The 22,911-nt window shown below is 50.7% G+C and overlaps 11 protein-coding genes across 11 annotated transcripts; 4 read left to right on the plus strand and 7 right to left on the minus strand.

Annotated features, from left to right (window-relative positions):
• Positions 1–95: 95 nt before the first annotated feature.
• PV06_06828 (uncharacterized protein) lies at positions 96–1,345 on the plus strand. The gene has a single exon (XM_016407991.1). It carries the CDS (start codon positions 107–109, stop codon positions 1,169–1,171), a length of 1,065 nt encoding a protein of 354 aa, XP_016261471.1. The 5' UTR covers positions 96–106; the 3' UTR covers positions 1,172–1,345.
• A 101-nt stretch (positions 1,346–1,446) lies between these two features.
• On the minus strand, positions 1,447–2,468 carry PV06_06829 (uncharacterized protein; the record flags this gene model as incomplete). Its single annotated transcript, XM_016407992.1, has 2 exons — positions 1,447–2,334; positions 2,412–2,468. The coding sequence occupies 2 exons, from the start codon at positions 2,466–2,468 to the stop codon at positions 1,447–1,449; spliced, it is 945 nt and encodes a 314-aa protein (XP_016261472.1).
• A 568-nt stretch (positions 2,469–3,036) lies between these two features.
• On the minus strand, positions 3,037–6,131 carry PV06_06830 (uncharacterized protein; the record flags this gene model as incomplete). Its single annotated transcript, XM_016407993.1, has 7 exons — positions 3,037–4,135; positions 4,186–4,310; positions 4,358–4,408; positions 4,461–4,577; positions 4,637–5,681; positions 5,742–5,796; positions 5,855–6,131. The coding sequence occupies 7 exons, from the start codon at positions 6,129–6,131 to the stop codon at positions 3,037–3,039; spliced, it is 2,769 nt and encodes a 922-aa protein (XP_016261473.1).
• Positions 6,132–6,982: 851 nt separating this feature from the next.
• Positions 6,983–9,079, plus strand: PV06_06831 (uncharacterized protein; the record flags this gene model as incomplete). The annotated part of the gene is made up of 5 exons (XM_016407994.1): positions 6,983–7,223; positions 7,316–7,650; positions 7,705–8,066; positions 8,209–8,617; positions 8,763–9,079. 5 exons carry the CDS (start codon positions 6,983–6,985, stop codon positions 8,952–8,954), a joined length of 1,539 nt encoding a protein of 512 aa, XP_016261474.1. The 3' UTR covers positions 8,955–9,079.
• On the minus strand, positions 8,911–10,429 carry PV06_06832 (uncharacterized protein). Its single transcript, XM_016407995.1, has 3 exons — positions 10,007–10,429; positions 9,449–9,905; positions 8,911–9,380 (listed from the first exon to the last, which is right to left on the minus strand). Exons 1-3 carry the CDS (start codon positions 10,352–10,354, stop codon positions 9,199–9,201), a joined length of 987 nt encoding a protein of 328 aa, XP_016261475.1. The 5' UTR covers positions 10,355–10,429; the 3' UTR covers positions 8,911–9,198.
• Positions 10,430–11,540: 1,111 nt separating this feature from the next.
• Positions 11,541–13,485, minus strand: PV06_06833 (uncharacterized protein; the record flags this gene model as incomplete). Its single annotated transcript, XM_016407996.1, has 4 exons — positions 11,541–12,074; positions 12,152–12,598; positions 12,687–12,936; positions 13,079–13,485. The coding sequence occupies 4 exons, from the start codon at positions 13,483–13,485 to the stop codon at positions 11,541–11,543; spliced, it is 1,638 nt and encodes a 545-aa protein (XP_016261476.1).
• A 450-nt stretch (positions 13,486–13,935) lies between these two features.
• On the minus strand, positions 13,936–15,307 carry PV06_06834 (uncharacterized protein). Its single transcript, XM_016407997.1, has one exon. The coding sequence runs from the start codon at positions 15,290–15,292 to the stop codon at positions 14,180–14,182; it is 1,113 nt and encodes a 370-aa protein (XP_016261477.1). The 5' UTR covers positions 15,293–15,307; the 3' UTR covers positions 13,936–14,179.
• Positions 15,308–15,658: 351 nt separating this feature from the next.
• Positions 15,659–16,801, minus strand: PV06_06835 (uncharacterized protein; the record flags this gene model as incomplete). Its single annotated transcript, XM_016407998.1, has 2 exons — positions 16,230–16,801; positions 15,659–15,857 (listed from the first exon to the last, which is right to left on the minus strand). The coding sequence occupies exons 1-2, from the start codon at positions 16,619–16,621 to the stop codon at positions 15,659–15,661; spliced, it is 591 nt and encodes a 196-aa protein (XP_016261478.1). The 5' UTR covers positions 16,622–16,801.
• Positions 16,802–18,349: 1,548 nt separating this feature from the next.
• Positions 18,350–19,779, plus strand: PV06_06836 (tartrate dehydrogenase). Its single transcript, XM_016407999.1, has one exon. It carries the CDS (start codon positions 18,482–18,484, stop codon positions 19,646–19,648), a length of 1,167 nt encoding a protein of 388 aa, XP_016261479.1. The 5' UTR covers positions 18,350–18,481; the 3' UTR covers positions 19,649–19,779.
• Positions 19,780–20,052: 273 nt separating this feature from the next.
• On the minus strand, positions 20,053–21,310 carry PV06_06837 (uncharacterized protein; the record flags this gene model as incomplete). Its single annotated transcript, XM_016408000.1, has 2 exons — positions 20,053–20,605; positions 20,664–21,310. The coding sequence occupies 2 exons, from the start codon at positions 21,308–21,310 to the stop codon at positions 20,053–20,055; spliced, it is 1,200 nt and encodes a 399-aa protein (XP_016261480.1).
• A 485-nt stretch (positions 21,311–21,795) lies between these two features.
• PV06_06838 (uncharacterized protein) lies at positions 21,796–22,656 on the plus strand (the record flags this gene model as incomplete). Its single annotated transcript, XM_016408001.1, has 2 exons — positions 21,796–22,328; positions 22,382–22,656. The coding sequence occupies 2 exons, from the start codon at positions 21,796–21,798 to the stop codon at positions 22,416–22,418; spliced, it is 570 nt and encodes a 189-aa protein (XP_016261481.1). The 3' UTR covers positions 22,419–22,656.
• Between the last annotated feature and the right edge of the window lie 255 nt (positions 22,657–22,911).

The raw sequence follows: 22,911 nt of genomic DNA on the forward strand, positions 1-22,911 counted from the left end.
CATGTTTCAAAGAGCTCCAGAACAAGGAGTATCAACTGTTGCCAGAAGCATCGATAATTCGTCAACACGTAGTAACTAGAACTTTCTGCCGGCTCATATCGTAACGATGACTGCCACAACCAACACCGAGTTCAACCAGAATACCGAAGCTCTTTCTGTGGCTGCAGCGTTCCCAGAATCCATCAAAGGCAGAACCATCCTAATTACTGGTGCCAACAAGCTGGGCATCGGGTATACCACCGCAGAGGCTCTCGCTTCACAAGGCCCAAAATGTCTCATCCTCGCCGGCCGTTCTCCCTCCAAGGTCCAAGAATGTATCGACGCTCTGAGTTCGAAATATCCAAACATAGACTACCGCCTCTTGGAAGTCGAGCTTAGTTCTCAATCCTCCATCAAGAAAGCCGGGTCCACCGTGATGAGCTGGTCCGACATTCCCACAATCGACCTCGTCATCAACAACGCCGGAGTCATGAACCTGCCCCAGCGCACGCTCAGCGTCGACGGTATCGAGATGCACTTTGCCACCAACCACCTCGGTCATTTCTTGTTGGACAACATCATCATGCCCAAACTGATCGCCGCAGCAAAAACTTCCTCCTCTGGTTTCGTCCGAATCATCAACGTCAGCAGCGTCGGTACCATGGTTTCACCCCTTCGTGTCAGCGACGTCAACTTTACCAAGCCCGTCAAAGATCTCCCCGAGTCCGAAAAGCCCAACGTGGCCATGCTGAAGGCCGCAGGACTCCCCGCTAATGAAGATCTGGTGTACATGCCCTTTGCCGCTTACGGACAAAGCAAAACCAGCAACGTCTTGTTCTCGGTCGGCCTCAACGACAAGCTGTACGCCAGATACGGCATCCTCAGTCTCGCCCTGCACCCCGGCGAGATGAAGAGTGAACTGGCTCGACATACGGACAAGGAGTGGCTCGCAAAGGCCCTCGAGGCGAGAGCGGCCCGTGGTGGTTCGGTCAAATCGCTTGAGGCAGGAGCCAGCACTACTCTCGTCGCCGCGTTGGATCCCAAACTCGGTCGACCAGGCAGTGATGGCAAGGGTTACTTTCTCAGTGATTGCCAGGTCGGTGATGTCCAGCCGTATGCCGTCGACGAGGCCATCGCTCGTAAGTTGTGGGAACTCAGTGAGAGATTCGTCGGAGAGAAGTTCACATGGTGAGATAAGGGTGGCTGATTGAATAAAACGAGTGAACCTGTACAGCGCCACACTGCCGTGTACCCTACTCTATATACTGTGCCTGATTTCCAGCCCAATCATGAATGTAGGGGATATGTATTCGAACCATAGCAATTCTGCGTTGTTGATGCAGGCAGAGAATAACCAAAGGTTCGGATTCGTCTCTCATTGATTGTACCTCCACGGTGACTATCTCAGGTTTATAGCCTCGGCTTTGTTGAAATACGGCCCGCCACCATGGCGGTAGTGGTTCTCCGTCACTTCCCAACGAGACCATTGATATATGGTACGACACCCTCATTGACAAATTCCTCCAAGGTATGGAACTTGATACCAAGATCCTTAGTTTCCTTCGTGGGGACCGGAAACTCGTTGTACAGACCATAGTCGTTGTAGTACCGGTACATGACATCGAGATCGTCGAACCCCGAATGCGGCGCCGTGATGATACGTGTCTCCCGACCCGTCTGCCTTTGTATCTCCTTCGCCACCTCTGCCGTACTGTGGTGTCCGCCGACACAGTAGACCTCCTTGCACGGGCCGATCAAGTCTGGTCTAGTTTGATACGTTTTGAGAATGGCATCCACGGTTGGACCTAGGTCACGCTCGATCCATGTCATCCCTATCTTCGTCTCGGGTTTCATGATGGGCTGGACGATTTTCACGGCGCCGTCAGACTCGCAAATCGAGAACAGGCCAAAATTGCGCCAATTTTCATAGTAAAACCCCAAATACACGTCGACGTGAGGCAGCCCGATTTGCTTCAGATACGCCGAAACATAAAACTTGTTTTCCACTAGGCGAGGGGAATCAAAATGGCCTTTGGATCTGAGTAAGGCACTCGGGACTGTGGACCAGATGAGGAACCTGACGCCTGCTTGCTTGGCGGCGTCGGCAATCTTGATGCCCTGTTGAGCCTCTTGGAGAGGGTTGCCTTGGTTCTCGCCGTCGTAGAATTTTGTCAGGGCGTAGACGGCTTCGGCACCGGTGAAGGCATCGAGTAACGTGGCAGGTTCGTTGAAATGTGCCCTGACCATGGTGACGTTTGGGAGCTGAGACAGTTCTTTGGCAACGCCGTTGCTGGAGGGGTCCCTGGTAAGGCCGCGAATTTCATATTCTCCTTGTTTCGCGAGGTAGCGGACAACCTACGCAAAGAAACCTCTGATTGGTATTCATTCGGAGGGGGCGAGGAAGACTGGAAAGGGGAAAGATTGCTACTCACAGCACCTCCTTGCACGCCAGTTGCGCCTAGGACTGCAATGATACGTTTGGACGACATGGTAGGTCCAAGTCAGATTCCTGCTCGATTGAATGCTGATATAGTCTCTGAGGCCCAGCCGACCTTTGTAACATTGGCAGATAGAGCAGCCTTTTATATCCATTATTGATTCCCTGGGTTGTGACTTGTGTCCCTTGTGCCACGCTCCGACGAAATTTGTGCCCCATCATCGTTGGTCGTGCATTATTTGGCAGACAAGAGAGCAAGAGTCTAGAGAGCCTCAAGACATCCAATACCGTAACGTATGATGCAAGTGTCTCGTGGAGTAAGACCTCCGGGCTAGTGTTTAGAGGTCGGGGTTCGCGAAATGCCGGCGCAGAGTATACTTTCTCCACACGGACAATTCTCCCGATGCTGGTTTCAACTTTGCTTTCCAATCCTTCTCCACATGGGAGTCTCCGCGAGCCCGAGGGCAGTGAGAAGCTGGGTTGATCTGTTCTTTACGTGAATGGAGGCACTGCGTAGGGATTTAGTAGCCGTTCACTTGTACCCAGTCGCAACGCTCGGGTCGGCAAATTGCAAGGTTTACCTTTGTCGTGTCCCTGTGTCACGAGGATCATTCTGCCACCTAGAAGAGCGGAGTTTTATGATTATAAAATGCGACGATGTCATTTGCGCTTTCTTCAACGCCATCCTCCATGAGGACATCTCCCATGATGTGAAGAATTCGACAGATCTCGGATTTCCGCCATATGCCAGCATCTTCTAGCAGATTGGCAAAGTGTACCAGGATTCGTCTTGCTGAGGCGTAGCCTCCAGCTATTGGGATGCCAGAGAAGGTAAGGCAGCCGCCATTGGTGATAAAGGCCGTTGCAGGCGGCAAGTTTATGCCGTCAGCATAATGAGCTGGTCCTCCCATGCCAACATTACCGACGTCTCTCCAGTCCAGGTCCGCGAGGAGCTCATAATATGGATCTTGCGAAGAGGTATCGGAAGTGGACTTTGTAACTAGAACGTACAAGCCGAGTACAAGAGCAGCCTGAAACATACCTGTTTCCGAGTGCAGCATCATACCATCAGAGACTTTCCTCTTCGAGCAGGTCCAGAATATCTGAGCTGCGTGGATACAGGCTCGCCTAGCTGCTGGAGTATTGGCCCAAGAGGCAATACATTGCAAAGCTGCTTTCGCAGGCTTGGCACCTTGCCTTCCAGCGCCCAATTCAAACATCCATGTGTTGCCTAATAGTAGCATGCACAAGATGTTCCACATGATGAGACAGTGGGGATTCGAATTCTGCAAGATATCTCCGTGCCACTGCATCATGTCAACTAAGAAGGGAGCAATAGCCCTGGCAAAGCGGTCTTGGGAGTAGACCTCGTACGGTACCAGCCCGGAACCCTCGTGTGCCAAACCATTGCGTGACAAGAGTCTGTGGTGGGCCTCCGAAAGACGGATCCATACCGTTGCAAGGATACCATGGAGCCCAAGAGAGTTGAGATAGAAGGTTCGTTCCGACAGTGATACTCGGTCCGCATGACATTCTAGGATGGATGATGATGTCCTACAGCCAGCTTGTAAAGATTTGGTCCATTCATCTTCGCACGAAGCAAAAAATAGTTTCTCGTCGCAAGGCAGGTATAAGTTTAAAAACTTGGTGGGAATAATGGGAACCAGGTCTAGCGTGCTCGAGTAAAATGCATCAATCATGACAACGGCGATCAATAATCTTCACAAGTCAGAGATTTTTTCTTTAGTGTTTGAGATTCCGAAACTGACCTCTTGGTGGACTCCATCCTTCCCCAGATCTTCCAGCCATCACGTTCCTGAAGGATATCATCCGGCAGGTCCTTTTCCACCATTTGAACACTGTCATCGCCGAAAAAGCCATTTCTGATCATTGCCTAGAGTTCATTAGGGACTTTGATACTAGAGGGGCAGCATGACGCACCGTGACAGTTTCAGTATAGAGTCCCTGACATGCTTCAGAGTCACCCTTTCCCTAACATAGGATTAATCAAGCTCTATACAATAACTCCCCCAGTAAGACATACAATGACAATGCCGAGCAATATAGAGAGATACGAGCTTGCCACGATGGATAGTAGCAATGGTGCCGCGGTCTGCACTGTGGTTGCCCTAATCTCTTGACGGCAACGAGCAATAAGAACCTAGAATGTCATAATCAGTCCCGGGATGGTGGTCTTTGTATCTCGAGTGAAAATCTCACCATGCCATGTTCATTGATAAATTGCTTTGCCGAAGGACTCTTGATCATAATGAATCCCAGCATGCATAACGTCGCGAGCAACACATCTGGCGTCTTTCGGGCATCAAATGTAGCAACATGAATGAATGGTACGAACCTGTGGAATTGTTCGAAGAATAGGTCCAAACTGAAGTCGAGCGTATTAACCGAAGGAAATCTAGCCCTTTGTCTGTTTGTCGGCAAAACAGGTGGTTGGGCTATTAGACCTTGATCAACATTGTCATTGGTGGTTGATTGGTCGTCTCCCTCGACAACGCCCAAAGTCGTCATCACGCGTTGTCTGCAATCTGAATCGAACCCCCACTTTGAGGAGAAATTATGGCCAATCGAAACTTCAATTGGTGATCGAGAGAAGACATTATCTTCGGGGTGCGTAACAACTTCATTCCAAGTTTGATAGCTGCGTGTATCAGCCTTCTTCGTAGGCCAACAATAACGTACCCGATCAAATCTTTCGTCGGGTATTACCTCCCGCGGACTGCAAGGCTGCCGAGTCACAGACTGGAGTGGTTGTGTTGGAAAGGAGAACCACGGACTGGGAAAGGTCACATTGAAAGCAGAGAGATCAGCTGTATCCCACAAAAGAGTATCAGAATAGTTAAATTCTTGCATGTCGTACTCTAGATCCTTGATTACGTCTGCATCCAACGATTGAAATTTGTCGGGCCCGAAATCGAATGAATTCAACTCAAGGTCTATGGCTGGTGTTTGTTGAATAGGCTCAATCGATGATGTCGTATTCAATAGGTCCATGGGCCCTTGCCATGACGCGATGGAAGGATCAAGATAAGCCTGTGATGATTCGGGCATGCCGAAGTCATTATCTGCCCGAAGCACATCTCCAAGCAAATGATCACTTGGTGGCGCTGGTGGATTGGCATCGACTTGACTAGCGTTATTTGCCTCATCGGGAGAAGGGCGGCGGCTCCGTGCTACTACTTGCGCAACACCAGTCTCAGGAGGCAGAGTCTTCATATGCTTCTGAACATGTCGGTTGAGAACATCTCTGTAGGCAGTTGTAAGCCAAGTTTCAGGACCCTATGATCGGTGCTAGAAGTAGACTGACCTTCGAGAAAACCGCTTTTCGCAGTGTGAGCATGGGAAAGGACGTTCACCTGTGTCTGTAGTGAATTCGATTAGCGCTTTTCATTTCCGTCATTGTGGTAACACATCACTAACGGCTCCTTTCGTGTCGTTGAAGATGCTCCATCTTGGAGAACTCCTGGCCACATGTTGAGCATTTTGTCGACCGGATTTTCCGAGGTCGACCACGGCTACGGGTAGGCTGTTGTACTGATTGTGCCCCATCCAACATTTCAGTCGAGCCATCCATGCTGCGGTGGGAAAGAAATTCTTGTAGCCAGAAGAAATAGATAGAGAATGGAGGAGCACGCAGTCTTGTTGGGCCACTTGCTTTACAATCGCTGAGTCGATTCATTCCGCTGCCCGTGGCCATTTTAAGAATAGTAGGCTAAACGCATTAGGTAAGCCTCTCACGTGCAGGGGTAGATTTAGCCTTACGGAGTATCGTTGCTGCGTTCCGGGCGGATGCGATGCCGCAATTGCCACTTCCTGCGCGTGCCTCGTACTTCTCGTACAATGGACCAAACCAATAACATATCATGGGAAGGTCATTGAATATTCTATATTTGATGGCTGGTTGAACGTTTTCCAATTCTCAAGGAGAACACCAAACGTCTAGCTGCGTCATACCAGTCAAGGGCCCAACATGTCGCCACATCTTGACCGCATACATGTACGCAACGTCGAGCTACCAACCCCCGTTCTATGCCGCACACGGGGTCACAATCGTCCATCGATTCGATAGGCTGCACGATGCTGCAGTTAAGTCACCTGACAAAACAGATGCGGCTCCGAATATTCGTACGTACGGTAGCAAAGTTACCTGGTAGGTACTAAGAGGTAAGCTCTTTACAGGTGTGCGAATCAATCGGCCTGCATCAGGACTGGTCTTGGTGTGTGTTGGATTATCACATCTGAATATCATCCCCACACCATCTCCTGTGCCCCATTTGAAATATATCGAACCCCAGAGTGAGGACGCAGATCGACCCCAGGATGATTGGTTGTATTTCCCCAGGTAACCATGATTGCCTCGAGCCAAAACTATGATACGGCATAAGGAAAAGGCCGACCTTTACCGTGTTCCGCCCACGCTCAGGGATCCATTGGTGTGAAATGCGGAGAGTACATAATGGACAATGTTTGAACATCTGATACTCCTACACCAGTTGGAAGCACTTAATTATTGTGTTGTGTTGCGTTACTAGGACAGTCTTCGCACAAATGTCACGAGACTCGATGCTGGTTAGACTGGCAGGGAATTTGCCACCAATCGCCAGAGTGTATGCGTTGGTCCTTCTGCTGATATTACTACCTTTTGCCCGTGGACTTTACAAACGGTACTCTTCTCCTTTGAGAAAATACCCCGGTCCCTTCGTGGCGTCCTGCTCGAGACTATGGAGGGCGTGGATCACGTACAACGGCCACAGCGAGCATGACCACATCGATGTTCATCGCAAATACGGTGCGTTATTATTTTCTAGACTCTCGCAGACCTGCCAGGCTACAAATACACTGCATCGAGTCCGTACTGACGAGCACTTGTTGCCCAAAAAGGCCCCATCGTCCGCACAGGTCCGAACGAGTTATCTTTCGCGTCAGCAGATGCCGCCAGGGATATCTTCACCGTTGGAAGGGGGGTGCAGAAGACAGGTTTCTACTGGGTGTTCCCTCCTGCAGAGAATCCGGACGTCTTTACCGAGATCCGAGAATGGAAACACGCTCAAATGAAGAGATTTACGGTCCAGCCGTATAGTCTTTCGTCGTTGCAGAAAATGGCGCCTTCGATCGAAAGCGTCGAACAAGAACTTTTCGCGAAATTCGATGGCTTTTGCGAATCCCCTGAAGGAATATGCGACCTGGGGGACTATTTGCATTACTTTTCTTTTGATGTAAGACTCCTCCATCTTCGTCAAACACGACTGTACACTAACATCGTGAACCAGGTACCTGGCGAGATTGCATTCTCTCATCGATACGGCTTCGTAGGGACAGGCACAGACGTCGAGGGATGCATCAGGTTCATCGACAACGTGCAGTTCTACGACGGGCTCATCGGCCAAGTCCCGTGGTTCCATTATCTGCTCTTGCTAAATCCGCTCTTGACACGTATTCCAGGCCTAGGTCTTAAGGAGATGCTCCTAACCCGAATGGCAAAAGCAGAACTCCAGAGCAGGCTCAAAGTCGGCAACAACGGTAGACCAAGTGGTGGACAGGATGACCTGCTGGCGCAGTTGATGCAGGGTCATGAACGTGCCCCGGACAAGTTTAGCCTGACCGATGTATTCTCGGTCGCCCATGGAGCCATGTGAGTTGGGAAATGCCCACACCATACCCTGTTACTTGCTCACCTACGCGGGGGCGGCGGCGGCAGCAGCAGTCATATCGTGAATAACTCTGTTGTGTGCACATCCCAGACTAACTTACTGCCTCCTATCTTTTCTATATAGCGGTGCCGGCTCCGACTCAACCGCTTCGACCATGCAGTCCTTTTTTTATTTCTTGCTCAACTCTCCACGCTCTTACGAAAAAGTCCTCGCTGAACTCGACAAGGCTCACGGCGCTGACAACCTCTCCGACCCCGTCACGTTCGCCGAAGCCCAAGAGCTGCAGTACTTCCAAGCCTGTCTGAGCGAAGCTATGCGTCTCCGTCCCGCCGTCGGCCTACCAATGTACCGCAAACTCCCGCCCGGAGGCATGCACATCAACGGACAACACTACCCTGGCGGTCTCGAGGTGGCTGTGAACGGCTGGGTCGTTCACCGAGATAAGTCTGTCTTTGGCCACGACGCGGATGAATACCGCCCCGAACGCTGGCTCGAGCCAAACGCCAAAGAGATGCAGAGACACATGTACCAGGTGAGCAAGCAAAATCAGTTACTCCAAGTCGTCCGGGGGTATACGGTCCCCATCCAACAACTTAGGGCCTTGTCTCCTCCAACCGTCCCCCAAAGTCCTTGCACAGCGATAGAGTTATATATCAGAAGCTGACCTGTTGCACCAGTTTGGCGGAGGAAGCCATTTATGCTTGGGTAGGAATCTGGCACTGTTGGAAATGAACAAGTTGCTTCCACGCTTACTGAGGAGATATCATTTCGAGCTTCTCCATCCTGGGAGGCCGTTGAAGCACCACACGACCTTTTTCGTCGTCCAGTCGGGCTTGGAAGTTCGCATGTCGAGGAGAAAGGTTGACTGATCTCAACCAGGGATGGTGGTGATGCGACTCGATATCAGTCACGGTGTAAAGTTTACGTTAACGCAAAAGGCCTCCCATTTCAAGTTCATATTTTGCTCCTTGTGTAGGTTACTCATACTATTGGCTCTCCCTGTGTTCTACTCGTGATCGCTCCCCTATTGCAGAACGAGGTGCTTTTTTCTATGGTGTAGTGTACAAAATCAAATCCTCGATGACTCTTAACAATGAAGAATCTAGAACGAATCTAAAAAGGTGGCAGCCAGAAGGGGTAACCACCGTTCTTGATCCTGAATACGCTCATCAAGAAGCTGTACATGCCGAAAACGACGGTGGCCCAGATAATGACTGCAAGTTGTTGGGTACGAGCATCCTTGATCCGTGGAACCCTCAAAGCGAGATTGATGGCGGCGAATGCGAGTATGGCGTCTAGTGTTGTGGTCTACGTTAGCGCGATTCGAAGAGGGGACATGGACCAAAAAATATGACAGACTTACACATCGCAGCGACAACTTGCGTCTCCATCCCGTATTGGTTCTGAAAACCACCTGCGAAATAACTGATGCCCCCGCGTCCGTTCCCGGCGACATAGGGAACCCTTCGGATGTGGTTGAACATGTGGCCACTCGTGAAGAGCAAGATCAAGATCAAACTTATGCCGGCCCACAGGTTGCGGTTTTGTATGACCGGCAAGACGTAGGGGTACGCCACCGTGAGGAAAGTGAAGGCTCCGAGAAGGAGGGTCACCGTGACGGCGATCCTGGTGTAGTTGATCGGCCTGCTGATCGTGGGGTATTGTCCTCCCGCCGGGAGGTGTCGTAGTAACCAATTGTGAACACCTTCTGCAGTCTGAGGGCCGAGGAAGTCGAGTCGTAGAGGTTGAGAATCTGGTTTGGCATTGGGGCCAACGGTAGGTGGGAAGAAGAGGAGGACCGGTGCAGTTTGTAGTTGAAGCTGGAGTGGTACCGTTCTTAGTCGCCTGATCCGATGGGCTATCGACGGAAACGAAACCCCTTCCTTGCTACTAGGCAAGGTAGGTAGGCAGGTTTACTTACCTTCATGAAAATGTTTCTCCCATTGTCAAAATCCACGGTGCTCAAGAGCAGTCTGTGGTCTCCGTGTTTGTCCCCCTTCTGCCAGCTGCGGCCCAAGATGTTCCATTCCGGGTCGAATTCCTTGCACAGTCCGCACGCGTATCTCGCGTCGCGGGCCGTGAGTAGGACGGCGAGAGAATAGTCTCGTGGTGCGGTCGTCAGCTCATTGTAACCTTTCTCGTCGAGTTCGAACGGTGCTGAGCTGGCCTGCTTGGAGAAGTAGGTGTCGAACTTGGTCGTCGAGGCCTTTCTGGCCGAGACCGTGGCCAGGGAAAGCGCGGCGAGCGCCAGATATTTGAACAGGTACATTGTTTAATGGGGGGCTGCACGAGGTCTCCAGTGCGTTGTGATGCTGGTGAGACGTCTTGAGACTCTTGGTCTACTCCTGTAGGTCCACGCACTGCAATGATTGAGGACACGGAGCAACTTCCAACTCTCCAACTTCTTGGCGTGCAGCTCGTTATCCCCGTAATGTCCGCGTCTATCATGTCAGTTACAAACTCAACGATCTTCCACCTCTCAACGACCATAAATCCTGCGTTGGTAAAGGGAGAAGACGCCAGGCTGATTCATGACAACTAAAATAGCTTTGACAGGGCAAGGCTGTTGGTTGGTATTGTCCCGGAAATCATTCGTGGACTTTCCCTTGCAGGTCGTTCCCTGGGAATCGTGTTTTTACTCCTCAATGTGATATGCAACGACAGACCACAGAGTCGCCTTGTTCTTCAGTGCAACCTCACTAGCAAGATCCTTCGGAGGTATCCCGACCTGGGAATTGGCTCACTTGAAGCGAGTTGGGAGAAACAATTTTTGTCTTAGCATTCTTCCTCGCCCCGGGCTCAGCCTTGCGGTCAGAACGATCCCAACGCCGTGAAAACAAAGAGACAGGAAAACAGTCTCAACCCGTCGATGCCACATGACCTTGGCTTGGAGATAAAAACCCTCGATGGAGGTTGTATGTATCACTCTTACATTTGCTTTTTGATCATCCTAGAGTATTGATGGGCCGCAGATCGAGAGGAACAAATCTACTCTCGTGACCTACTACAGGACAACCAAAAAAACAAAAACAAAACCTCAGTAATAGGAAGAATTGCTTTTGTTTTCCTCAGTTTAGAAAAAAATCGGGTTCATTTTTTGGAACATTTTTTTAGGAGAGAGTAATGAGGTGACATGTTTTTATTTTCCTGGGCAAGGGGGGGCTGAAGAAGGTGGAGGAGGACTCTTGGAGGAGGAGAAATTATCGTTTCTCGTTGAGATTCGAACCCAGCACCGTTTTCCTTGCTTGACTAGTGAATGGCCGTCCACCACATAAGGACATGTGGTTTATCCTGAGCCATCACTAAAAGGTTTTGGTGATTGTGAAAGAAAAGTTCACTTGTTTGACTGATAGGAACTCAAAATTCTTACGCGTCTTGCGCGTCCAAGGCTGAGAAGAAGCCTTGTCGCCCGAGCAGTAGATTCAGGTGAATAGTACAAGTGCAAAACCACAATTTCAATTCCTAATCTGCCAACCACGAGAATTGAAGAAATCACACTGAGCAGCAGCATCCGGATCTCTCATCGGCGTTATGCTGTTATACGTCACAGCCTGGACCGTGAATCCTACGCCTTCCCCTTCAGACTTTGACCCCTGCGCGCCCGACACATAACTCGGCCAGTACGGAGCTCTTGTATCCCTCAAGGGGTTTGGGTCATGAAAGACCGTGAAACTGACCCAGTAGCTCGTCATGATGTGTGCCAAGGTCAAATTGTTCGCGCTCGGATAGTTGGTTTGATTCGACGAGATGAAAGCGTTCGTCGCGCCGTGCAGTTCAGTTCCGGCAGCGAATGTGAGTTTGAACACGGCTGATTGGTTGGCGATGCTATCCACCATGGACGAAGCCATGTAGTACGTCGGGCAGTTGATGATGAAGTCTCCAAACCAGGTCTGTCGTTGGTAGAAGGTACTGTTGAATGAGCTTCGTGGATAAAGTGAGTACAGACGCGAGAAAAAGGATGGCCCTGCAGAGGGGAAGAGGTCTTCGGCCTAGAAGCGACACCAAACAATTAGTTGCCTCTGAAATTTGATCCATCACAGACAATGTTGGTGTCGAAATAACTTACATCTGTTGTTTCGGCGACCTGAGACGTCTGGCTCATATTGGAGAAAATATATCCCTCGTATGCATCGCGGTTGGTGATCAATGGAACATTGTAGAAGTTGCCCTTTGCGAATTCCTGATCAGGAAGGTCTCGAATGAATTTCCCATCGACCACAGGACCCCAGTAGTAGACGCCGTATGCGTTTCCAGGGCCCAGATAAGTTGCGTTTATGACGGCTTGATTGAGATTTCCGAGCGTTTCGGACGATAGCCCCCGAAGGCAGTTGATGTCCGAGCAACTTGACAGTCTCAGTGCAGTATTGTACTGCGTGTTCTGGGTGCTCCTGTTTGCCATGGGTTGCCACCAGGGATGATCTGCTATGGCCGCCGTGAATGGAGCAAAGTCGGAGCCGCCGTTCGCAATCAGCTGGCATGACACGCTACCACCACCAGCCGACCCTCCCCATATCTATAGAAATGTCAGTCAGGGTTCGCAGCAAAGTGGTGATGACTATCGCTGCTGCCCTGGACGCAGTTTCTGCGGGAGGACAACTGACAGTCACTCGACCTGGATCACCGCCAAAGGCTCGAATGTTTCGCTGGACCCAATCGAGGGCAGCTCGTTGATCGAGCAAACCGGCATTCAAAGCTCCATTTTCTGCAATATTGTCTCCGCCCATAAAACCAAACATTCCCAGACGGTATTGAATACCGACGAAGAGAATATTACCATCAGACCGATTGACAAGAGCGTCACCAGGGTAGGAAAATGGTGCGCTACCACCGACGTAACCTCCTCCATGGATTCTGTAAAGTATGCCCTCCTGGTCAGAATCTGTAAATCAGGCAATGGCAAGATGCCGGGCTATCAATAACAAGCATAAAAGCAGTTGATTACTTGTTTCGTGGCTGGAGAAAAAGGTAGCATAACTTATAAGACGAAACCTACGTGAAGAGTACAGGCAAAGCTGTCGAGACAGGATTGGAAGGTACCAAGACATCAAGCAGCAGACAGTCCTCTGACTGGCCCTGTGGTGCAGATGGGGTTGAGTATGTCGATTTCGCAGCTGCTTGGTAACATGCAGGTCCTAGCGTAGAAGCATTGATTGTTCGACCGCTATAGTTGTTCATATACTCGATTGGCACCGGTTTGTCCCAACGCAGGTCACCCGTCGGAGCAGCAGCATATCTAATACCGCGGTAGTAGTTGATGCCTGCAGTGGCATTTTGATACCCGCTGTACTTGACATATCCGAGATCAATCACAGGAACGGTCGGTGAAGGCGTTTGAGCGTCAACTTTGCCGCCGAGGGCAAGCAGGCAAACCAATGCTACTTCCAACAACAGGGGTCTCATCTCGGAGTAGTTCGTGAAACGCGGCCGTGTGAGGCGTATTCGAAGAGTGAAGATACTGGGATCCGACAGACCCCGGCCCAAAGAGGCACATATTTATGTTCTTTGCAGGAGAATCTACAACTTGCAGACGGATCATGGCGGAGAGAAGAGCTCAAAGGGAACCAACGGCCGTCCACGCTGAACGGGTCATAATCGGTAACATTGTACGTCTCTGCCGTCTCCCCCGCCTTCTTCTACGTGGTTGTTCGTATCTTCTCGTGTAGAGGTGGAGAAACTCTGGGGACAAATTTGAATATCCAGGCGGAGTATGGCCGGTAGACGATTCCTAAGCCTTGAAGAACTTGCGAAGACAGCCCGATGATTCATTGAATCATATTTGCCTAAATATGATGTGAATCGCGGTGAACCAAATTGGTGGAAGCGAGCAAGAGTTAGTATGTATGCTTCACCAAAGAATACTCTATGGTGGAGTATTAAGTATGTATATGTTGGTTTCGAGTCCAGGGGTTTGAGAATGAGACATCGAATACGATATGTATCATCAAGTATGTCTTTGATGACAGGATTAGACTTATGAATAGAGGTCTTGCCTTAGGGTTGCTGGAAAAGGCTTTAACCTTTATTTCTAACCGGACTCTTTGCTGTATTTCTCCCTTCCCCATCACACCTTTTCCATATGTGTAACGGGTTCATTTCAGCCTTGAGTCTTCTTCCTTTCCTCCATCAACTTCTGCGGATCTACAAGACCATTATACTCCTTAGTACGCCACTGGACTGCCTTGCAGAAACCATAAATGCATCTTAAAGTTGGCATCGCAACCCCTGCGCCTTCGCCTGCTCTAAGCGCCTCGCCCACAAGGTACTCGTATTCAATAAACCTCTTCTTCCGCGTGTCTTGCATCATGCTGGGTGCACACCAAATTTCCAGCGGATCTGCATCAACCATAACTTCAACCAGTGATTCGGGCAATTCAACATCGGCTACAGCTTTGGCGGCGGCACGAACCTCATTCATTGCCGGTCGGACAAGCACATTAAGCGGGCTGGCAGGGTCATCGACTTCGGAAGCGAGTCTGAGACGTGTGGTGTCCATCCCGGTGATGGCGCAAATTGGGTTCCAGACGGCATTATACAGCAGCTTTCTCCAGCGAATGAACTGCACATCCCGATCATAAGAGCACTGGACTTTGCCGGTCGCAGAATATATCTTGACAAAATGCTCGGCTGCAGCTATTTGGGCTTCGATGTCGAGAGCTGGGTTGAAAAATGGTCCGACTGAAAGTCGATCGGTGTCGTTCTCGAGAACGTGGCCCGGCGACAATTCATCTGCTCCCATGAATGATACGCCCGACAGGACGATGTTAGTCGGGAACTCCTTGTGCAGAGGTTTCTCGATATTGAGACCATTCTGGATCAGCAAAATGACAGACTTGCCGGGAGTAACTGCTGGTCGGATGATGTCGACTAACACAGGCGGCACGTCGGGGATATTTTTGGTCGTGCAGATAATGTAGTCGAAGGGCATCACGGACGGATCAGAGGCGACATCTGGAACTTTGTTAAGGATTTCGGCGGGCCTCCATCCGTCGAGTTTCCCATGGTCGCATGAGTCAATTGTGAACCCTTTCTCCTTCACTGCTGCATAGTTGGATCTCAGAACAGCCGACACAGCAGCATGACCGCCTTGTTCCAAGTTCAGGGCTGTCATCGTACCAATACCGCCGCTTCCGACGAGCAATACCCTTACTTTTTCTGCCATATTGTGGAATCGGTGTTCAACTCGCGTCGTTTGGAAGTTGAATATCATTACTCGTGAGCGAGAGGGAAAGGGTATATAACACTTCTTCATGCCATGTCTTTACAGTTCCAGCCAGAATCTTCGGAGAAGCGCGGGCAGTCCACGATCGGCGAATAGCGTTCACCAGAAAAGCTCTTGGTAGCTAACGGGAGGTCGAATTGGGAAGGTCTCTCCCGCGTTCGATGTTGAGGCCGGACTTGCGGTATCTTCCCCGAGTCCACAGCGTTCTAGGCTGCATCTAAGGCCTACAAACTACTATGACTACCTCTGGTCTCAAATATAGATGGGACCGCCTGTTTCGAGACTGTTCCAGCCGTCACATTCGGAACGATTCCAGCATCTACCAAGTCATTGATCAAATCCAGCAGCATCAGATCACATCCCTTGCGTGGCCATTATCCTGGTCGATACAAGGGGAGACTCCTCTTGCAAGGTCACACTGCTATTGTACGACACCTGTCCCAACGGTATAGCGAAGTCTAGATTTTCCACCAATGAAGAACTGAAACCGGTCTTGAGACCCATCAGCGCACCATTTGTGCCCTGCTTCCAGATAGCGTAAGCTGGCACCGGGCTGGTGAACACGTACAGGAACAGGCTCTCGGAACATGAATCGGCATGGGTTGGCAACCTCGCTGTTGAACTACTCCGCGAAGACGGTCTGGTGCGAAACGGCCACATCAGGCATGTCAGGTGAAGCTGTGTCTCCATATGCCCAGGTGCCGTTGGTGGACGGGTTCACATAGGGGAACCGTCCGTGTATTTGGCAGAACACTTTTCAAAGAAGGGATTTCGGACAAGGTTGATCTGTTCCAAGGTGCAAAGGGCCGCCCAGGTGCTGCCGACAGAGTCCTGCACAGCAGCTGGCGAATCGTCTGAATGGGTTCCTGTCCACTGCTTGGTGTAGTTTTTGGCTGATCAATGTGCAGAGAGGAAGCTGGCCAACTGCTGCCCGAAATCGGCACCCACTTGCTCGCCAAGAGTCAAATCGGATGAGTTTGCGGATGGCAGGTCATACGTGAGAATGTTCTTTGGGTAACGGGTATATTTCGTCGTCATGTTTGAGTACAGCACCTTCGAGGCGTTGATCCACAGCTTCGGATCCCGAACCAGAAACCCAACGCTGTCCAGTTCTGGAGCCAAGGGCACAACATTTTCAGCTCTACAAGACTGTAAGACCGTGATTTGGGCGATTGCAGAAGAGTCCGTTGCCTTCCGCCGGCACACGAATAAAATCACCAGTGTCCGATCCAAGAGCAATATCAATCCAACCGTGAGCAGCGACTTTAGTGCCGGGATCAACAGAAGAAGAACCGCATTCCTGGTATTCGTCGCCATGCGGAGTACAGGTTGCCTGGAATGTAGTCGTCGATAGCATCCCGTGTGTTCTCCCGAGCCGTGACTTGTGTTGTTTTCACCTTGCCGATCACTATGGCGCCGGCATCAGTTGTGCGGATATCGATGACCCAACTAGGACCCCACATGGAGGATTTCCCAAGCTCCTTAGTTTTTCCCGTGGTCGATAAGAGTTTCGTACTATTACGAGAATTGAACGGTTGTCATGGCTTCCATCTTCTTCTGCAAGGGTTGTTTCCTCAAACTGACTGGCTGATGACTCAACTGGTCAAGACAAGGCTGAGCAGTCCACGCTTCCTTTTTTGTGTTCAAAGTGAAGACAGCATTCAAAGGCAACAACTTAGAGACTTGTCGCCACATTAGGTCGCTTGGAATACGTATGCAGCCCACGACACGTGTAAAGTACATGGTACTGGAGACTTCAACCCCCCCAGGACCTGTGGGCGCATTTGAGCACGAGTCATCACTTACCATAAGAAGCCTAGGAACGCCCGGTGCCGGCCTCAGACCGGCGTAGAGTAAGCCAATGAAGTATCAACGATCGGGCCGGCCCCGGGAGACGTTCATTTCCTCCCCTCCCCTCTCACTTCTCTTAACTACCATGCCAACCCTCAATGTATGAGAACGCACACTCTTTAGAAACCATTGTTTCAAGTAGGGCGATACACATCTCACGACAATGACAGCTTCAACTGTTCTTCTACTTCTCGACATCCAAAATGGAATCGTCGAACGCGCCGGCATGACACAGAGTTATCTCGACGCCGTATCCCAAACACTCAAAGCGGCAAGAGCAGCACACGTCCAAGTCATACACGTCCTCACCGCGTTCCGACCAGGCTACCCCGAAGCCTCTTCACGTAACGGTACCAAGGAGCGGATCGCGTCTTGGGGTGACGGGGTATTCATCGAGGGCCATCCGTCCACGCAACTTCACCCAGTGACGACTCCAGTGGAGGGTGAGATGGTGGTCACCAAGCGACGAGTGTCGGCGTTTCACGGCACGGACCTCGACCTGATCCTCCGCAGCATCGGGGCAGAGACGTTGGTCATCGCGGGCTTGATCACGAGCGGTGCTGTACTTTCGGCGGTTCGACAGGCCGCTGATCTCGACTACAAGCAGATTGTGCTGGAGGATCTGTGTGTGGACCCCGATGCGGAGGTTCATGACTTGTTGGTCAAGAAGGTCTTGTCCAAGCAGGCCACGGTCATGTCTTTATCGGAGTGGACCGCTGGGCTTGGAAAGGATTGAGTGTGATGTCCTGGACGAAAACAATTCGAATGAGGCACTTGACGCATTTATGGCTGGCGGTGGAAAGTAGGTATTACATTCCTCTGGGCCACTCTTCTCGCCTTGTCAGGGAGGATCGAGAAGGAAAGGTTCGACCGAGCAGCCTGGATGGCGAGATATTCTGCCCCAATAAAGACCAACAAAACCTGTCGTAATAATGTCAGACCTGATGAATCCTGGGGAGGGAAATGCAATAGTCAGTAAACATGAGGGACTTTTATCTGGTAGCAAGAGCCTAGAACAAATACAATGGTGTGTCTCCCTCCGCATGGCCATGAAGAGTCGGACTACATCCCCGGATCAACCACGGGGGACGACGGGACATGTGCCGATAGCCTAAAAGTTTGCCCGCATTTGAGATCGACATATAGACGACATCAATGACCTCGAGCACGATGGACTTTTTTCAGTCATAAGTTCAACCGACTTCGAATACTGTTTTGGGTTGCACTTGATTCTACAATTCTCATCACCGCTAAAGACATCAGGGTTTCAACACTGTGTAGGAAGCGCCTTTAAATCATATCAAAGTATCGACCGGTAAATCAATCATGGGTTCCATAAGCGTCGACCAACACCCCCCGGTGGCTCCTCCGCCCTCGACGACGAAATACACCATCGCCTCGATCCCTGCCGACGGTATCGGTCCCGAAGTGATCTCTTCTGGTATCAGCGCTTTGGAGACGTTGGCCTCCACGTTCTCCGGCTTCAGTTTTACCTTCACCCACTTTGACTGGTCGAGCGACACCTACCTCGAGACCGGCAAGTACATTCCCGACGGGGGCCTCGACGAACTTCGCAAACACCACGCCATCCTGTTCGGGGCGGTGGGTGACCTACGCGTCCCCGACCACATCTCGCTTTGGGGTCTGAGGCTGGCCATCTGCCAACCTCTCCAGCAGTACGCCAACGTACGACCGACGAGGATCTTGAAGGGGGTTACCTCCCCTCTGTCGTCCTGCCAGGGTTCGGAAGCCGCCACGAAGAAACTCGACTGGGTCATCGTGCGTGAGAACAGTGAAGGAGAGTACGCCGGCCAGGGGGGCAGGTCGCACGTGGGTCAACCCTGGGAGATTGCGACCGAGGTGTCCGTCTTCACGCGGCACGGGGTCGAGAGGTTGATGAGGTTCGCCTACGAGACGGCCCGGTCGAGACCTCGCAAGAAATTGACCTTTGTCACGAAATCAAACGCCCAACGTAACGGCATGGTCCTGTGGGACGAAGTACAGAAGATCGTGGCACGCGACTACCCCGACGTCGAAACGGACAAGATGCTCGTCGACGCCATGACCTGCCGCATGACCTTGCAGCCAGAGACCGTGGACACCGTCGTCGCCACCAACCTCCACGCCGACATCCTCTCGGACCTCGCGGCCGCCCTGGCGGGTAGCATCGGCATCGCGCCCACGAGCAACCTCGACCCGACCAGACGGAACCCCAGCATGTTCGAACCCATCCACGGCTCGGCATGGGACATTGCGGGCAAAGGAGTGGCGAACCCCGTCGGCACCTTCTGGACTTGTGCCGAGATGGTCCGTTGGTTGGGACAACCGGAAGCCGCCGACTTGCTGATGGACGCTGTGGAGAACGTGCTCGACCAAAATATCAAGACGAGGGATCTGGGAGGGACGGCTGGCACGGACGAAGTCACTGACAAGGTTTGCGAGGAGATTCAACGATTAGGAAAAGAAAGAGGGGTGGGTGCAAAAGGTAAGTAAATGAAGAATGAGGGTGGTTGGCTCATTCTAGTCTTCATGGCTGTTTAACGATTGTAGAAGACACACACACACACACATAAGAAAAAAGCAAGACCAAGAAATTGTCGAATGCCGATCAATGTTTATTTTACTGAGAAAAAAACCCCCCACCCACCATGTCCCAAGAACCTGCTCAAGACCAGTGACCATTAGTCGACTTTCTTTTCCTAAAACAAGAAACAAGTGGTATCATCTCATGATAAGCCCATACTAGCCAGCTTTTCTTTCCTGACGTGTGTCGATACCAGTCGAGACAAACTCCCTATGCATTCCCAGGATATTGCAATATTCTCCAACCCAAACATCCAACCACAAGTCAACACTCGGAAGATCATGATGGTGATATCGCCCTGGTATTTTGTTTATCAATGAGACCGATGGTAATCACCATGACCAACAGCAGGCAGGTCAGTGCAACATCTCTGCAGATACCTCTTGCCGCACTCGCAGATCAGTGCACCATGTGGCCAGAGACCATGAGAGGATTTGGCATCGGCCATGAAGAATCGTTCGTGGGGGCATTCGTTGTCGATAGGATCGGTCTGATAGGCTTTCGAGGTGGTGGTTGGCTCTGTTGCATCAGCGACATTTTCTGGATCGGACTCGATTTGTTCTTGCTGGAATTCGTGTTGTTCACGTTCATCATCATTGTTGGGTGCGGCATTTTCGACTCGTCTCTTCTTGGTCGCTATGTTTTCTTCGTCCTCCTCATCTTCAAACGATCGTTTCGAGCTGCTCGGGCTGCACGATCTTGATCCACTGTTTTTGTCGACATCATCGGGGGTCACATCTCGCGGTCGGGGTTCACTGATTTTCTGGGGACTGGGCTGTCCTTCGTCATCATCTGAATCTGTTAGTTCAGACAGGTCTGACTCACTTGTTTGGGACAAGTCTTCCGCAGTTGGGGGGAAAATCCGGCTGCAATTTCGCAATTAGCTCAAAGTCGTTGAAAAAGCGGAACAAATGTATCACTTACGGCAGGAACTCGGTATATGCCTTCATGTCATGCTCTGTGAAGTTGCAAAAGATGACTCTCTCTATAGTCGATGCTTCCGGTGTCTTGAGGAATGCGAGGGTCTCTCGAATAGCTGTACGGGCAGCATGTTTGCTGGGGTAACCATAGACTCCACAGGAGATGGCGGGGAAGGCTATCGACTTGCAGTCATTCTCGACTGCGAGACGAAAGGACGTACGATAGCAGGAACGAAGGAGAGGTTCCGACTTGGCGGGGTTTCTGTAGACGGGGCCAACAGCGTGCATGATCTTCTTGCATGGCAGGTTGTAGGCGTCAGTGATTTTTGCGGAGCCAGTTTCACACCCACCAAGGGTTTCGCATTCTGCCAGGAGACGCCGTCCAGCTGCACGGTGGATTGCACCGTCGACACCACCTCCTCCAAGGAGTCTGGTATTTGCAGCATTGACAATGGCATCGACTTCCAATTTGGTGATGTCATGCTGGATCAGACTGATTTTGTCGTTGTATTGTTGGTTCGGAGATGGCAAATCTTCTTCATCAGATGGCGCGAGGATTTCCGAGCGATACAAATCGGACAGGGTAGGAATAGTCTTCAAAGACAAAGGTTTAGAAGATGCCATTGCAGCTGCTTGAAGACGAGTGAGCATGTGTGCAACTTGGGTTTGACGATGAGTCAATGATACGAAGTAGAGAGAGGTTCAGGAAACTTGGGAAGGGACGAGTAATTCAGGAGGAGGCGAGACTAAACATATATACGGGTAGAAAAAAATATGCAAAAAAAAATCACCGTTCACGGGTCCATAGGTACGAGCGTGAATACAGGAATAGACGCGATTAATGAATAGACCGAGGTGCGGCAGCAAGAGTTTGTTATTGAAGGGGTTGAACAATGAAGTCACAGTGGAAATGAATTGAATGCTCCAAATGCGGGGGATGAATTGATAACGATAAAAAATGCGCACGTGATTGCTCCGTGAATAGAAGTATCTCGGACTATTGTTTGTCCTCCCGGCAACGCTAAGCTGAATAGGCGCCAGACGACCTCAGAGTGAGAAAGCGAGATCACCAATATGATCATGGTCAGGATAAGCTTTTCTCGGGCTGATTGATCTTTGAATGACTTTTCTTGACAATGGATGTGACTGTTCGTGCCGCTGTAGAAACAGATCTGCCACAGGTGCGTCAGATATTCGAGTACTATGTGCTGAACACAGTGGTCTCTTTTCTCGTACAGCGGCCACCGCCGGACTATGTTGCTGCTCGTTTCCACAATGCAAGGGCTCGCCACTTGCCATATCTGGTTGCTGTTGACGCAAATGGTGAGGTTGTGGGATACTCATATGCCTCAGCCTTTCGTGGCTTCATGTTGGGCTATGGACATTCTGTGGAAATCAGCCTTTTCTGTGACCCTAGGCACCAGAACAAGGGGATAGGCAGCAAGATGATCAAGCAGCTCCTCGAAATACTCCGACAGACCAAGCACATTTCCACAGAAGATGGTCACGAAGACAACCCTGTTCAATTTGACATCAGAAAGGTCTTTGCGGTCATGGCGATAGATGAAGAGGCCCCTAGCCAGGGACTAGCACTGCGAGATTGGTACAAACGGTGGGGATTTGAAGAAGTGGGAAGACTCAAAGGTGTAGGATCCAAAAAGGGAAAGATGTGAGAGATTCCCGCAGCTGAAAGCGCCGTTGATGCTAAATAGGGTCCGTCAGGATTGACACAATGTACCTGGAGTTACATCTACAGTGATTAGGCGATCCTGGAGGCACTCGAAAGGTACTCTATGAGAATCAGTGGGTCGATCCTTTCTCTGAGAATTTGTCCTACCAGTTCTGCCGCCATGCTCCAGTTTGCAGGATAACATTGGGAAAGTCAGCAATCAGTCCATCCTAAGACCAATGGCAGATTTTGAAGAGAATTAATACAAACTTGGCAAATGCATTGGATCAAACGTTTCGAAGCCTCTCGCGGTTTGCATCTCGGAATGTCATTACTCAACATCTAATTCAACATACTTGAAAAGCGGTGTTGGAGGGCGTCTTGGCGAATGCAGCCCGCGTTGAAATTTATCTGGAGCTTCAGTCTTGACTTTGGCGGGACAAAGAACAACGATTAAGAGATTTTGATGGCGTGACGGTTAATGAAACATTATGGCCGTTTCTTGGTTGTGTGTGCAAGGCTGAGTCCAACGTGACTGGAGCCTTGCATTTGTTCCGCAACATGATTGGCTGATCACCACTGC

This window comes from Exophiala oligosperma (assembly GCF_000835515.1).
Source record: "Exophiala oligosperma strain CBS 72588 unplaced genomic scaffold supercont1.6, whole genome shotgun sequence".
Taxonomy (NCBI): Eukaryota; Fungi; Ascomycota; class Eurotiomycetes; order Chaetothyriales; family Herpotrichiellaceae; genus Exophiala; species Exophiala oligosperma.